The 16,781-nt window shown below is 44.9% G+C and overlaps 2 protein-coding genes across 2 annotated transcripts in view; both read right to left on the bottom strand.

Moving 5' to 3' along the window:
* The window catches only part of LOC311124667 (ras-related protein Rab-8B), a 23,294-nt gene extending 16,551 nt beyond the window's left edge, over positions 1-6,743 (bottom strand). The window contains exon 1 of the mRNA XM_084198774.1: positions 6,511-6,743. Within this exon, the coding sequence (XP_084054900.1) occupies positions 6,511-6,634 (124 nt within the window). The 5' untranslated portion in view covers positions 6,635-6,743. The remainder of the gene's footprint in view (positions 1-6,510) is intronic.
* Positions 6,744-7,191: 448 nt separating this feature from the next.
* LOC311124668 (isocitrate dehydrogenase [NAD] subunit alpha, mitochondrial-like) lies at positions 7,192-16,356 on the bottom strand. The gene is made up of 11 exons (XM_084198775.1): positions 16,235-16,356; positions 15,808-15,873; positions 15,516-15,599; positions 15,259-15,373; positions 13,360-13,547; positions 10,282-10,415; positions 9,528-9,630; positions 9,102-9,166; positions 8,736-8,820; positions 8,250-8,402; positions 7,192-7,858 (listed from the first exon to the last, which is right to left on the bottom strand). Exons 1-11 carry the CDS (start codon positions 16,259-16,261, stop codon positions 7,775-7,777), a joined length of 1,104 nt encoding a protein of 367 aa, XP_084054901.1. The 5' UTR covers positions 16,262-16,356; the 3' UTR covers positions 7,192-7,774.
* Between the last annotated feature and the right edge of the window lie 425 nt (positions 16,357-16,781).

Here is a 16,781-nt window from a genome sequence, read left to right as displayed (position 1 = left end):
CAACCAGTGGTGTCTGGCGGAGGACGCAACCAGTGGTGTCTAGCGGAGGACGCAACCAGTGGTGTCTGGCAGAGGACGCAACCAGTGGTGTCTGGCGGAGGACGCAACCAGTGGTGTCTAGTCGAGGACATATGCAACCAAAATCCACTTTTATTTTTCATTATTTCAATTCACAAGATAGAATGAACGGGCGTCAGTCATCGAGAATTGAACCTCGCCGATTATTGAGCTTGGACGCTGCCATTGGACGTGACACAATGCGAGCGCAACACAGGCAGTGAAGCATCTTTCATTGATTTCAAAAGGATGCATTTCCTGAACGGCTGATGGCAACGCCGGACGCCCGACGGCTATAGTGTAGCAAGGCCGTAACTACACAGACTTCCCTTCCTGCCTCTACAGGGGGGAAAAAACTATATTCCAAGAACTTCAGGATACGGACGACACGGCAGCTAGCTTCGTTTCCTTTCTAAGCTGTCCTCTAAATACCATATAGGGGGCTTTCTTACCATCTTCAACCATGTTTAGGGCAGAAAAATGTCTGAAACAGAACAAAAACTGAAGTAACTATCCTCCCCCAGTAGTACTGACAGAGAAAAGGCACAACAATGGAAGAATTCTCTAGTTAGTGAATTCACTCCACAGTTGGTGAATTCCAATGGCTGTGATTCAACTTCCGTTCTTTTGAAGGAGGCTGGCTGGTGGCTGGAGCATTCTGCTGGGCCTGAAGGGGAAGGCAAAGAGAGATGCATGGGTGGCTCTGCACTGCGTGGGGTTACTGGCAGTCAGTCAGTCAGTACGTCAGAAGAGACTTCCCCCCTCTCCTCTGTCCTGGCTCCAACAGGGCCCTTTCCCTCCCAACCAAATCACTTGTGTCCAGGAAGAGGAACCAGGGCCTGGCCAGGGGGGGGGCTGGTTAGTGGTGGTGATTAGGGAAGCCTGCAGCGGTACTGGCTGTAGCAGAGCCCACCCTCAGGTCACTGACCTCTCTGCTCAGGCCTCACACACAGGAAGAGATGTGAGTGACACACACACACACACACACACACAGAGCGTACGTATGTACACGTACACAATTGCGCCCCACCCTGATTACAAACAGCTGGTCAGCTGATCGCTCACGAGACAGAGGAGATTTATGACAGTGCCGCTTCTGTTTTTACAGTCCATTGTCTACAGACTGAGTAGGGGATCGTTTCACATTCACCCTTTAAAATTCCCCACACTAATACCGTACCGTACAGTCGGGGCTCATTCCAAATTCCCCAACACTAATACCGTACAGTACAGTCGGGGCTCATTCCAAATTCCCCATCTTAGTCATACAGTTCCCAGCATTCATACTGTACAATAACAACACAGAACTTTACGGAGTGTGAGAACTGTCACACAACATCATGTCACCTATGTCTTGGTCTCCGCTTCAGACAGCAGAATTGAAACAGGACAGACTAGGTCACATGACCTTAAAACTAGACCCCTGCTGCTGCGTCTGTAGAATAGAGGAGTTACGCCTGCATACACTTCTTCTCTGCTCTCTGAGCGAACGTCTTCCTGTTTCGGAGACAAAATGTAACTTCTCACTTCCTGTTTCACTCAGGAGGATTTCTCCTCGCCGCTCCCGAAAACAATTCAACAACCTTGTCCTCTGTGACGCAAAGGAAACACAGGTGAGCATCCTAAAAATGGCACCCTATTCCCCAGTGCACTACTTTTGACCAGAGTCCTATAGGCCCTGGTCAAAAGTAGTGCACTATACCAGGAAATAGGGTGCCAGTTGGAACGCAGACAGACAGGAGGTCTGAGAGAGGTTATTATGTTGGGAACTTGGGTGGTGCTGAAACACACAGTGTCCTAAAATGGCACCCTATTCCCTCAATAGTGCACTACTTTATAGTGCACTACTTTTGACCAGGGCCCACAGGGCTGTAATTTCAGACCAACATAGTCCCTAGTAGTGGATTCTAGCCTTCTTCTGTCTGTCATTCAGTAGCATGAATCAAATAAAAGATACTTGGACCTTCTGAACTTTCTCTGTTGAATTGGCTTAGGGGGGAGTAGGGGTTCAGACCAACTTTGTAAAATGGGTTGATATGACAGACTAAACACAGCAAACTGACTGAAGAGTCTCAGCTACACTACATGACCAGAAGTATGTGGACACCTGCTCGTCCAACATCTCATTCCAAAATCATGGGCATTAATATGGAGTTGGTCCCCCCCTTTGCTGCTATAACAGCCTCCACTCTTCTGGGAAGGCTTTCCACTAGATGTTGGAACATTGCTGAGGGGACTTGCTTCCATTCAGCCACAAGAGCATTAGTGAGGTCGGGGTTCCAATTCATCCCAAAGGTGTTCGATGGGGTTGAGGTCAGGGCTCTGTGTAGGCTAGTCAAGTTCTTCCACACCAATCTCGACAAACCATTTCTGTACGGACCTCGCTTTGTGCACGGGGGGCATTGTCATGCTGAAACAGGAAAAGGGCCTTCCCTAAACTGTTGCCACAAAGTTGGAAGCACAGAATCGTCTAGAATGTCATTGTATGCTGAAGCGTTAAGATTTCCCTTCACTGGAACTAACAAGCCTCGATTTTATACACCTGTCAGCAATGGATGTGGCTGAAATAGCCAAATCCACTCATTTGAAGGGGTGTCCACATACGTGTGTGTGTATATATATATATATATATATATATAGTGTATTGTTGGGGTAGTGTAACTTCCTATATTAGTCTGTGAAGAGGGAGTCATACAGACAGCAGGGGTTGGTGAGAAAAGCTGAACAATCTCTCTTAATGACTCCATAAAACAGAACTTTAAAAAAATAAAAATTCAAGCAATCTTCGGAAAATCTTAAACCGATCGCCTCGCTAAATACTAATTTGGGACCTAACATAGTTAAAAAGCTGTTGTTTCTACTCTATTCAACAGAGTCCCAGAGCTCCACGTTGCTGTTGTTTCATTCCAACAGAGTCCCAAAGCTCCACGTTGCTGTTGTTTCATTCCAACAGAGTCCCAAAGCTCCACGTTGCTGTTGTTTCACTCCAACAGAGTCCCAGAGCTCCACATTGCTGTTGTTTCATTCCAACAGAGTCCCAAAGCTCCACGTTGCTGTTGTTTCATTCCAACAGAGTCCCAAAGCTCCACGTTGCTGTTGTTTCATTCCAACAGAGTCCCAGAGCTCCACGTTGCTGTTGTTTCATTCCAACAGAGTCCCAAAGCTCCACGTTGCTGTTGTTTCATTCCAACAGAGTCCCAGAGCTCCACGTTGCTGTTGTTTCATTCCAACAGAGTCCCAAAGCTCCACGTTGCTGTTGTTTCATTCCAACAGAGTCCCAAAGCTCCACGTTGCTGTTGTTTCATTCCAACAGAGTCCCAGAGCTCCACGTTGCTGTTGTTTCATTCCAACAGAGTCCCAAAGCTCCACGTTGCTGTTGTTTCATTCCAACAGAGTCCCAGAGCTCCACGTTGCTGTTGTTTCATTCCAACAGAGTCCCAAAGCTCCACGTTGCTGTTGTTTCATTCCAACAGAGTCCCAGAGCTCCACGTTGCTGTTGTTTCATTCCAACAGAGTCCCAAAGCTCCACGTTGCTGTTGTTTCATTCCAACAGAGTCCCAGAGCTCCACGTTGCTGTTGTTTCATTCCAACAGAGTCCCAAAGCTCCACGTTGCTGTTGTTTCATTCCAACAGAGTCCCAGAGCTCCACGTTGCTGTTGTTTCATTCCAACAGAGTCCCAAAGCTCCACGTTGCTGTTGTTTCATTCCAACAGAGTCCCAAAGCTCCACGTTGCTGTTTCATTCCAACAGAGTCCCAAAGCTCCACGTTGCTGTTGTTTCATTCCAACAGAGTCCCAGAGCTCCACGTTGCTGTTGTTTCATTCCAACAGAGTCCCAAAGCTCCACGTTGCTGTTGTTTCATTCCAACAGAGTCCCAAAGCTCCACGTTGCTGTTGTTTCATTCCAACAGAGTCCCAAAGCTCCACGTTGCTGTTGTTTCATTCCAACAGAGTCCCAAAGCTCCACGTTGCTGTTGTTTCATTCCAACAGAGTCCCAGAGCTCCACGTTGCTGTTGTTTCGTTCCAACAGAGTCCCAGGGTGAGCCTTAGAGCAGACCCGGGATGCGTCCCAAATGGCCTATTTAGTGCACTCCTTTTGACCAGAGCCATATGGAACTCCAGTCAGAAGTAGCGCACTATAAAAGGGAATCTGGTGTCATTTGGGACGAATCCCCAGTCTGAAGTAATGAACACCTTCCCGGACTTCTATTCTACTCACAGGAATGACCTCATTAATGACGATGAGTCACCAAACAACTGCTGCTTTTTTTTCCAGTTGGCCCTAGTTCACAAACAACACAGACTAACGTTTCGATGAATGACGATGACCAATGAGGATCAGTTGTTTGGGAGTAAATGGTGACTTAGTTTTCAAAACAAGAAGTAAGAAACGTTCAGAAAAGTCTCGTTCCACACTTACAGGGGTTTGTGTGTGTGGGATGTGTGAAACCTTCTCCTCAGCCTGAAGTGTCGTTCCACACTTACAGGGGTTTGTGTGTGTGGGGATGTGTGAAACCTTCTCCTCAGCCTGAAGTGTCGTTCCACACTTACAGGGGTTTGTGTGTGTGGGGGGGATGTGTGAAACCTTCTCCTCAGCCTGAAGTGTCCCCACTTGCGCCAGCCAATAGCTAGCTTTTTGCGTGGCGCCGACAGGTAAGACGCTTCAAGAGGGCGGTGGTACTCACTTAGCAAGCAGCATGCGTCCTTTACCTGTGGTACTCACTTAGCAAGCAGCATGCGTCCTTTACCTGTGGTACTCACTTAGCAAGCAGCATGCGTCCTTTACCTGTGGTACTCACTTAGCAAGCAGCATGCGTCCTTTACCTGTGGTACTCACTTAGCAAGCAGCATGCGTCCTTTACCTGTGGTACTCACTTAGCAAGCAGCATGCGTCCTTTACCTGTGGTACTCACTTAGCAAGCAGCATGCGTCCTTTACCTGTGGTACTCACTTAGCAAGCAGCATGCGTCCTTTACCTGTGGTACTCACTTAGCAAGCAGCATGCGTCCTTTACATGTGTGTTTCGCTTACACTCCGTTTATTTACGAGGGGGAAAGTATAGAATATCTGCTATCTCTGAACCTTTTTTTGTCATAAACATAACCTTTGTGCTGTTTAAATTGATCATTGTTGAGTTAAGTACATGCGATGAACACTCCAACCACCCAAAGGTTACTGGAAGAAAAGCAGCAGTGAAGGGGTTTCCCCATTTCAGATACACTCAAATTGAAAGTCCAACTGTCATGTCAAAAGAAGGTTCCTATTAATTAACACCAGAAACTCCCCAACATAACCATAGTGGTTTCTCTTTTTTCCAACCATGAAGGCAACACTCTGCCACAACAAAAGAACGGAGTGGAGACATACATCTAGTACATCCACCTAGTCAAACTTCCAGGTAAAAAGACATACAATCACCTCCAGTTTAGGGTCCATTTACACACCCAGAATACAGACACTTGGAGTTGTAGGACAGACAATGGAATAAATTAGCAATACCCACATGTAACTGCCAAAATAAAGGAAACACCTACATAAAGTGTCTTAATAGGGCGTTGGGTCACCGCGAGCCAGAACAGCTTCAATGCACTTTGGCATAGATTCTATAAGTGTCTGGAACTCTATTGGAGGGTTGCGACACCAATCTTCCACGAGAAATTGCATCGTTTTGTGTTTTATTGATGGTGGTGGTGGTAAACGCTGTCTCAGGCGCCGCTCCAGAATCTCCCAGAAGTGTTCAATTGGGTTGAGATCTGGTGACTGAGACGGCCATGGTCATATGGTTTACATCGTTTTCATGCTCATCAAACCATTCAGTGACCGCTCGTGCCCTGTGGATGGGGGCATTGTCATCCTATGGGGGCATAGCCATGGTAGCCAAAATAATGGCCTGCCCAGCATTTTCATACATAATAATAATATGACCTTAAGCTTGATGGAATGTTCATTGCTTAATTAACTCAGGAACCACACCTGTGTGGAAGCACCTGCTTTCAATATACTTTGTATCCCTCATTTACTCACGTGTTTCCATTATTTTGGCAGTTACCGGTATAATGTTATGTTCTTCGTCTGATAAAACAAAGCCCAGGTCAGGAATACTGCCAGTGTCATGCATGAGGCCCCCTACAGCTGACAATCAAGCTGTCTGACAGCCAACAGGTCTTTAATAGGAGCCCATGAAAATAGATGGCAGCTTAGTTTACAGAGTTAGCAGTGTGATAGAAATAGGCCTACAGTATTAAACATGAATGACAGAGCTCTTCTTCAATATAACAAACCATTTACTGTTTCTGAATTGGCGCAAGATGTGATGATTCTAGGCCCGCTTCCTGTCGCCAATTCGTTCCACTAACTGTCAACAGCATACAGTAGAGAATTATAGGTAATGTAGCATTTTCAGCAGCATGCCGTTGTTCAAAACCCCACTCAATTTTAGAAAGAGAAACGGACCTATTGTTGATATGAAGGTAGTGTTGAACGCATCTTCGCTGAATCGGAAGAGGAGACATGTCTTGCCGACACCGCTGTCCCCGATGAGTAGCAATTTAAAAAGATAATCATAGGTTTTCGACATCTCTTCACCCTCGCTTCTTTCTTCCCGAAATGTGCTAGACTGTCTGGAACGTAGCAAACACTTTGTAGCTATCCGCTGCTGTCGACACCTCTCCGACCCGACACTAACCAGCCATACAGTCCAGGGAGGAAACGAGGCGTTAGTTTAGTGACGTTACACAGAGGAGGCGGGACGGAAGCTAAGGAACCTAGGACGGAAGCGCGGTAGTCACTAGTTACCACAGCCACAAAGTCAGAATCACACTTTGTTTTTTATGTAGCCAATTCTGACTGTGGCAACCCAGAAGCATCCTCAGATTGACAGATTGGTAGTAGTATTGTCACACTGAGAATTTTCCCCCAATTACAAAACTCCAGACTGAATCAGCTGACAAAATGTTTGACGATATTATATAGGTCAAAGTGACCTTCCATAAACACAGATGGTTGACTGAGGGATACGAGATAATAAGAAAATCAAATCCCTGTGAAAATTAACCCAACTGGCTTTGCAATAACAATACACTGTTCTTCAACTCTTCCTGTTTAACAGAAATAAATGAGACGTCAGGCTTTAAGTCATGTAATCTTATGTTTTATGTATGGAACTGAAAAGAGCTGCATAAACATGAGACACTGGTACAATCCAATCCATTCATGCACAGGAAACCGACTGGTAGAAATAATAAATAAAATACAATTAAGCTGTTAGCATTACATTTACCATTAAAAAAAAAAACTAGCAACTATCAGAACCACTGCCGGACAACACAGGTGGAGTGCTACGCAGTATAGAGGCTAGTATAACTTTGGGGAAGTTTGCCCCATGAAATGATTCCATTCCATTTAGGTAATGTCATGTGAGTAAAATTGTGCGTAAATACACCTTAAGAGCGAATATCCATCCATATATAGGGTGCGTTCCAGGTTGTGATTTATTGCAGTCCACACCGCACAGATTATCCAATGTCTATTTCTAGAAAACCTGGAGAATTGTCTCTTCTCAGGAACCTACATAAATATGATATAGTAATCTAAGATGTGCAGCGGCATCGTGACTGCAGTACTGACAACCTGGAACACGCCCAGAGTCTTTAGGAGTAAAGTTCAAAGAAGTGGTTGAATTCCTATGAAGTCTTCTTCAGAGTCAACAGTTGTAGTTTCAGTCCATGTCTCGCACTCTACGGCAGATCTCCTCTGTAAACTCGGAGCACTTTGACTTCCCACCAAGGTCCCCCGTCAGCACCTGGGAGAGGAGAGAAACAGCCCAATGAATTCATTTAAAAAAGCCAAAGCAGATTTTTGCATACAAATGACCAACTGACAAAAAAAAAAAAAAAAAACTGTCATCTTGTTAGATCTACAGAAAGAATACATAAGAGCATTGGGCACCGGAAGGAGGTGTGGTGTCCAGGGGAACCAACATATTGTAAACTGACTACCCAAACATTCGCCTCCCTCCCCTTAGGCATCGGATAGAAGAGAGCAGACGCTCTGAGCTGTCCTCCAATAACAAGGAACTACTCCTCCTCCTCCTCCCCGGGGCACCTCCACTTCAAAATGTATTCCGGCACCGATACGCAAGAGCCACAATAGTCACAATTGGGGTAAAAAAAAAAAAAAAAAAATGACCCCACCTGCTTGTCTCTGATGGTGTCGAAGCAGGCGGTCTCGATCTTCTTGCCGTAGTCGTGCATTCCCATGTGACGCAGCATCATCACAGCGCTGAGCAGCAGAGCCGTAGGGTTGGCCATGTCCAGCCCGGCTATATCAGGGGCCGTCCCGTGGACCTGGATACATTTTAGTCATTTTAGCAGACGCTCTTATCCAGAGCCACTTACAGTTAGTGAGTGCATACATTTTTTTCATACCCTCAGGGTACAGGGATAATATTAAAACTTCTACTCCCAACACTGGAACAGCTTCCGTACATTGATTAGAATGGACGACTTATTGAAATATATTATTGTTTTGTTGGAAGAGTGGGAAGTCCAAACATATATTTAGGTATCGCACAATATACTGGCACAGGACAAGAAGCCCATGCATTCTATCAAAACAGTTGAGACAGAGTAGCTAAACATCTTTCGGATAACAACGGCCAGGTAAAGCGGGAGACAAACCGATTCAAAAATGGCGACTCCGTTGGCGCCAATGTTTCCACTAGGAGTGACTCCCAGACCTCCAATAAGTCCAGCACAAAGATCACTGCAATACATGACACACACACACACAACACTATCAGTAGCCACAGCCTTTAGTAAGCAGAATCATCTAGGTCACATTAACGCAACACATATTAAAGTCAGTCGCTTTGGATAAAAACGTCTGCTAAATGGCATATTATTATTATTATTATAAAGTCAGTATTGGGCCCCCATACGACCAAACTCTGCTAAGCTATTCATGTTTGAATGAATAGCTTAAAACGCATTGCATTTTAATAGCGGTTAATGAATATAGATACATTGAAATAAATAGAAAGTGACCTGAGAATATCCCCATATAGGTTGGGCATCACCAGCACGTCAAACTGGGTTGGATCTTGCACCATCTGAAACATTCAACACCAGAACCTGATTAAGTCCCCATTTCCATCAACTGCTTCAACATGAGAAACTCATTCAGCCTAATTCCCCCCCCCCCCCCCCCCCCCCCCCATCTACTGCTTCCGGGTCATCTGCTAGGTCTGCGCCAAACGAAACGACGCAATATCGAACTTCCCACTCCCGTCGGCATGGACACATCTCTGCGTCCGCGCACGTCACCTTTTAAAGGGGAGGTGCGCCGAAAACACGCAGACGGGAGCAGACCTTCGCTTGAAGCGGTAGGTGTAAATGAGGCTTTAGGACAGAGAATGTGACATGCATCAAAACAGGGTCAAGTAGAAGAACAGTGTGAAGGAGTGTACACACGTTGAGACACACGGTGTCCAGGTACATCTCAGTAAACTTGATGTCCTTGAAGCTCTCAGCCACCTCTCTGCATTTCCTCAGGAACAGCCCATCCGACATACGCCTAGTCAAAACATCAAAACCCGAGGCACATTAGTTTCATTTTATTTATTTAACTAGGCAAGTCAGTTAAGAACAAATTCTTGTTTACAATGACGGCTTTACACCGGCCAAACCCGGACGACGCTGGGCCAATTGTGCGCCGCCCTATGGGACTCCCAATCACGGCCGGTTGTGATACAGCCTGGAATCGAACCAGGGGGTCTGTAGTGACGCCTCAAGCACTGAGATGCAGTGCCTTAGACCGCTGCGCCACTCAGGAGCCCAAATGCCTGAATAGTGGTGCCATTGATATGCTCATTATGATATTTTATTTATTGAATAAAAAAAAAATATTTGAGCGTATCGTTTTGTATTGCTAGGTATTACTGCCCTTCAGAGCAAAGAACATAAGCATTTCGCTGCACCTGCGATAACATCTGCAAAAATATGTGTACGTGACCAACAACATTTTCATTTTATATATTATCATTCTGTTTTGACTGTAATTGACCCCATGGTGATCACACATTTAGTCAACATTTGTTATAAAACATACAAGTTAGATTTTTACTGATCATCGCTACTCATTTTGAAATGATCCACAAGGATAAAAAAATGTAACATTTCTAAAAAGATTCCACAGCCCATTTGATTCTGGAGCTGTAAGACTTACATGATGTTGGCTTTGTGAACGGCCGTGACGCTGTTTCTTTGGTTATTTCTTGCATACTCAAAGGCATACTCAGCGATACGTCGACTGGCATCTTCCGTGATGAGTTTGATGCTCTGAACCACGCCGTCAACGATCTACCACACAAGAGGAGGGGGCCATCACATTAGCCTAAATCAAACAATGGATGACTTCATTAACCATACAGAATACAAAATATTTTGAATCAGTGATGTAGTCACTCAAGACCTACATGGGTCATAAAAATGTTCTGAGGGACAGTAACAACTGGGAAAGACAACGGAGCTACTTTAAAAACAATTTAACTAGAAAAATTCGAGTGGAAGAGAAGATTTATATAAAGATATTCATAACCATCAGTGGAGAAATGAAAAGTCCTCTCAGCCTGTGGTGGCGACTACATCCAATGGGATTTCACTGTAAAGGAAGTGACGTCATCAAGAAGTTACAGATGTGCCATCTTTAAATTTGACCAGTTTCGCACAGCAGGAAAATAATCCTGCAGCAACAGGAAATGTTAATTATTATGTCGATTATTATTAAAATTGACATTTTTGTAGGGGTAGATACATTTTTTCATTTGGGCAAATCAAGTCTGACATTTTAAAAGTGGAAATTATAAACTTTAGAAGCCTTTTTAAAACATTGAACACACTACAAGTTCGCATTTCCTGTTTAAAATTCTCTGCGACAAGAGCGATCAAATTAAGATAGCAGCTATGTAGGAATAACATACAATACCTTTAGTTGAGAAAAAAAAAACGAAGTGAAGAAAGGAGAACTTAGAGAGAGAATTTGATGAACATACATTAGGGCACACTAGGGTTAGAGACTGGGGTGGTGGTCTGGTTAGTGAAGCTGCTGTTCCTCTGGCTTCCCTAAGGAACACCTGGAGAATAACCAAACTGGGGTGGTGGTCTGGTTAGTGAAGCTGCTGTTCCTCTGGCTTCCCTAAGGAACACCTGGAGAATAACCAAACTGGGGTGGTGGTCTGGTTAGTGAAGCTGCTGTTCCTCTGGCTTCCCTAAGGAACACCTGGAGAATAACCAAACTGGGGTGGTGGTCTGGTTAGTGGAGCTGCTGTTCCTCTGGCTTCCCTAAGGAACACCTGGAGAATAACCAAACTGGGGTGGTGGTCTGGTTAGTGAAGCTGCTGTTCCTCTGGCTTCCCTAAGGAACACCTGGAGAATAACCAAACTGGGGTGGTGGTCTGGTTAGTGAAGCTGCTGTTCCTCTGGCTTCCCTAAGGAACACCTGGAGAATAACCAAACTGGGGTGGTGGTCTGGTTAGTGAAGCTGCTGTTCCTCTGGCTTCCCTAAGGAACACCTGGAGAATAACCAAACTGGGGTGGTGGTCTGGTTAGTGAAGCTGCTGTTCCTCTGGCTTCCCTAAGGAACACCTGGAGAATAACCAAACTGGGGTGGTGGTCTGGTTAGTGAAGCTGCTGTTCCTCTGGCTTCCCTAAGGAACACCTGGAGAATAACCAAACTGGGGTGGTGGTCTGGTTAGTGAAGCTGCTGTTCCTCTGGCTTCCCTAAGGAACACCTGGAGAATAACCAAACTGGGGTGGTGGTCTGGTTAGTGGAGCTGCTGTTCCTCTGGCTTCCCTAAGGAACACCTGGAGAATAACCAAACTGGGGTGGTGGTCTGGTTAGTGAAGCTGCTGTTCCTCTGGCTTCCCTAAGGAACACCTGGAGAATAACCAAATCACCTGTGTTGTGTTGTGCCCTGTCCAACCCAGATAAAACGGTTTCAATAACCGAGAACACATTCCACACAACACCACACTGAAAATACGGACGGCTCAGCTCTAAGCCTTAAACAGCTGCATATAAAAGAGCTGAAAAAACGACTGACCAGAGTAGTCACATCACAGTTAACGTGACATTCAGTCAAACCATTCGCAACCATTTCTAGTGCTGACATTTGCTCTGGAATCTACACCAGATGCCCTAATAAGGACCCACTCGAGTGTTGAAATACTGGGTCATGTTCAGCAGGGCACAACGTAGCCGTTAATAATAATAATAATAATAACCTGAACATTCTTCTTGGACATGTTCAGGTAGGACCTCTTTTGTTTCACCTCCATTTCAAAAACATTCTCTACCATTTCATACCTAATGAACACATCCCTGCATGGTATTGCTGTAAGAATATTCCATCCAGAGGAATACTACGAAGCAGGATCAAGGAGTTAGCTAGCTGACTAGATATTCTGACTCAACAAACAAAAACACCTTTCTAAGTTTAGCTTTCTTAATTAACCCAAAAGAAATCCATAGTTATTTCTGGTTGTTTATCAAAGTTAGCTGGCTAACTCATTGATCCTGCTTTGTAGTATATACCCCTCTGGTCAGTAGGAGGGATCAGCCAATTCATTATTCTCCTGAACAAACATTCCAGCAAACATACGAGGTAGCTACCGCTACGTGTTCTATCCCTCTGTAGTCAGTGTTAGCTGCAGGCATTTTAACATACGAGGTAGCTACCGCTACGTGTTCTATCACTCTGTAGTCAGTGTTAGCTGCAGGCATTTTAACAGACGAGGTAGCTACCGCTACGTGTTCTTTCCCTCTGTAGTCAGTGTTAGCTGCAGCCATTTTAACATACGAGGTAGCTACCGCTACGTGTTCTATCACTCTGTAGTCAGTGTTAGCTGCAGCCATTTTAACATACGAGGTAGCTACCGCTACGTGTTTTATCCCTCTGTAGTCAGTGTTAGCTGCAGCCATTTTAACATACGAAGTAGCTACCGCTACGTGTTCTATCACTCTGTAGTCAGTGCTAGCTGCAGCCATTTTAACATACGAGGTAGCTACCGCTACGTGTTCTATCCCTCTGTAGTCAGTGTTAGCTGCAGCCATTTTAACATACGAGGTAGCTACCGCTACGTGTTCTATCACTCTGTAGTTTCCCCCCCTCACTGTTAGCTGCAGCCATTTTACAGATTGACACATTCACTTTGAAATCCACACATTTGAAAAATCGGTTTCACTCAAAACATTCTCTTCCATATCTCTCCTACTGAATGTGACCCTGTTACCATAGCTACTTACTATGTGCTCGATGCCGCTGTACTCTCCCTCAGTGTTCTCCCTGATGGTGACCAGGTCGACGTCGGTGTAGGGGGTCTTGTAGCCCTCGATGGACACACAGGGACGCACATTGGCATACAGGTCAAAGGTCTTCCTGAGTAGCAGGTTCATGGAGGGGTGGCCGGCTGCGATGGGCGTCTTCAGGGGGCCTACACACACACACAGAGGAGGGTGGAGGTTAAAAGTCCAACGCAGACGTTTTTATCTCAACATCAAATCATTTCTGGCTAACAATGGAGTACCTTAGTGTGATTGTTTTCAGGTGGTCACCGGGCTAAACGCCATCCCACCACAAGAGGCTGACATTTCTGGCGGTCTTTTAATACAGCTCTTACACTAAAATGGGCATTATCCTCATGTTCAAAACATCATAGTAATATTCCAACCTCAGTGTGGAAATATATATAAAAAACACACAGGAAAATCTATTTTTTGACTGCACTGGGCCTTTAAAACAACAGGTTACTGTTCATTAGGAACCAAACGGAAGTAAATTAGACCGAAACAGGGAGGGACTACCTGTACTTCAAATAAAATACTTGTTTCCATTTTCAGTTGCAAAACTTTTTCAAACATTTTCTGTTTGCATCTACTGAATACTGCTTTACTCGTCTCATGTATATACCCTATTCTACTGTATTTTAGTCAATGCCACTCCGACATTGCTCGTCCTAATATGTATATTTCTTAATTCCATTCTTTTACTTTTAGAATTGTGTGTATTATTGTGAATTGTTAGACACTACTGCACTGTTGGAACTAGGAGCACAAGCATTTCGCTACACCCGCAATAACATCTGCTATATATGTGACCAATAATAATAATAATAATAATAATAATAATATGCCATTTAGCAGACGCTTTTATCCAAAGCGACTTACAGTCATGCGTGCATACATTTGTGTATGGGTGGTCCCGGGGATCGAACCCACTACCCTGGCGTTACAAGCGCCGTGCTCTACCAGCTGAGCTACAGAGAACCAATGAAATGTGATTTGAACACATAGGCTACTATCCCCTGTGAACCCTACATACTATCCCCTGTGAACCCTACATACTATCCCCTGTGAACCCTACATACTATCCCCTGTGAACCCTACATACTATCCCCTGTGAACCCTACATACTATCCCCTGTGAACCCTACATACTATCCCCTGTGAACCCTACATACTATCCCCTGTGAACCCTACATACTATCCCCTGTGAACCCTACATACTATCCCCTGTGAACCCTACATACTATCCCCTATGAACTCTACATACTATCCCCTGTGAACTCAACTCCATCCCCTATGAACTCAACTCCATCCCCTGTGAACTCAACTCCATCCCCTGTGAACTCAACTCCATCCCCTGTGAACTCAACTCCATCCCCTATGAACTCAACTCCATCCCCTGTGAACTCAACTCCATCCCCTATGAACTCAACTCCATCCCCTGTGAACTCAACTCCATCCCCTGTGAACTCAACTCCATCCCCTGTGAACTCAACTCCATCCCCTGTGAACTCAACTCCATCCCCTGTGAACTCAACTCCATCCCCTATGAACTCAACTCCATCCCCTGTGAACTCAACTCCATCCCCTATGAACTCAACTCCATCCCCTATGAACTCAACTCCATCCCCATATGAACTCAACTCCATCCCCATATGAACTCAACTCCATCCCCATATGAACTCAACTCCATCCCCATATGAACTCAACTCCATCCCCATATGAACTCAACTCCATCCCCTTTGATGCCGCCTGCAGGAGGGTCTTCTTTTTCAGCCGACTTCAGTACATTATGTACATCATGAGCATGCAGGTCCCTGCTACCATAGAATTCCATAGGATCTCTGTGGCTGCTACCTACCTTTTAACCCGATCAGGGTCCTGTCCATAGACTCCTTACAGTCTGGAGGGATCATCCATCTACCACCTGGGCCCTGGATAGCCGTCACATTCCTCTCCTCCCACTGGATTGGAACCTAACGGGTGGTAAAGAGAGGACTTAGAACGGTACAGAAAGGAATCCAGTAAATGTTCCGTAAAACTTTCCATGCAAATGGCATTATGTTCTGCTGTTAACCCTACAATTTGCTGTGTGTGAGAGAGAGTTTGACAGCTTACCTTAGCAGACTCGAAAATCTTCATGACAGCCACAGATATTTCTGGACCGATTCCATCCCCAGGAATTAATGTAACAGTTTGCAGCTGTAAAGAGAAAACAAACCCCTTTTAAAATCTGTTTTAAAGGGATTACATATTAGGACTGACCTTAGGCCATGGTTGGAAAGGTAATCCATAACACACTAAACACTGGATCATGAATTACGTAATTTCAGCATTTTTGGCAATGAGGGAGAACTTTAATAAAAAGACAGGTGTAGACTTGTAGTCTAGTTCTCAGTCCTTGACTTACCCCCCTGCTGAAAACAGATCTTGAACATACCGTCGGCCTCTTTGCTGCCCCCACGACGTGAGAGAGCTGAAGCAGGAAGATGAGCGAAAGGTTATTGCTGCAAAATTACTACCGCGCAGATACAATGTATCACAACAACATCCACAAACTGTATCTCTAGTCTAGTGAGATTGAATCGGAAACATATTGACAAACACGAAATGTCAATTGTCAAGCATTAGGCAGATAAACATAGCATAGCTCGCCACAGTAGTAGCAAGACAAGGACACACGCACAGTAAAAGGCCTCACAGAAAATCCATGGAAATAACCTAATAACAACCAACAAAGTCATTCAAGCACATGAGCTTACATTACACACACATAAATCCAATACATGCCAAGTTACATTTAATGATTTTGACGCTGACAAACGGCATTTTCTTACCATTGACCTCCACGCGTTGCTAGCCATACTGCCGTGTTAATTTGGTCCTCCGCGGCTCTGCTCTGCCGCTACCGGGACTTCCGGGCTGGAAGCCGATGATGTCGTCACTTGCGCGAAGCCGTGGTCAGAGCGACTACGTTCATGTGTTTCCAGATTTGACAAATTTCTTCTTCTTCTTTAGTGGGGTTTATTTATGTTATGGTGCATTACCGCCACCTACCGTACTGGAGTGTGGCCCAGAGACAGCGATAAACTAAATCCTACCTGCCAACCCAGTTTCTCTTAAAAAATACAACAGAATATGTGATACTATATCTAATGACGTCCTACTCAATATACTCTTTAAACTAATTTCCTGTATTCCCTTCTCCCTCATACTTAATCTCATCCTCTCTCTGATACTGCCCACACTGTAGCAATACATGCTCCACAGTCTCTATTTCCTGACAATAATGAATATCCATCTGTTTAATCCTGCCATGGGTTTGTAGCGCCTCATAAAGCAGGTCTTGTCTGCTACGTGAGCTAAAGGACTGGAGACTCAGTC

The sequence above is a fragment of the Coregonus lavaretus genome, assembly GCF_964263955.1.
Source record: "Coregonus lavaretus genome assembly, contig: HAP1_SCAFFOLD_4397, whole genome shotgun sequence".
Lineage (NCBI taxonomy): Eukaryota > Metazoa > Chordata > Actinopteri > Salmoniformes > Salmonidae > Coregonus > Coregonus lavaretus.
Note: the sequence above shows the minus strand (reverse complement) of the source record. Positions and strands in the feature narration are given on the sequence as shown.

Bases quoted from the DNA above. Each gene is read 5' to 3' on its own strand.
- LOC311124668 (XM_084198775.1), bottom strand. From the start codon at position 16,261: ATGGCTAGCAACGCGTGGAGGTCAATG. The intron at 15,374-15,515 runs GTAAGCTGTCAA...ACCACCCGTTAG, and splicing joins AGATTTTCGAGTCTGCTAAG to GTTCCAATCCAGTGGGAGGA. The intron at 13,548-15,258 runs GTAGGTAGCAGC...GTGTGTGTGTAG, and splicing joins GACCCTGATCGGGTTAAAAG to GCCCCCTGAAGACGCCCATC.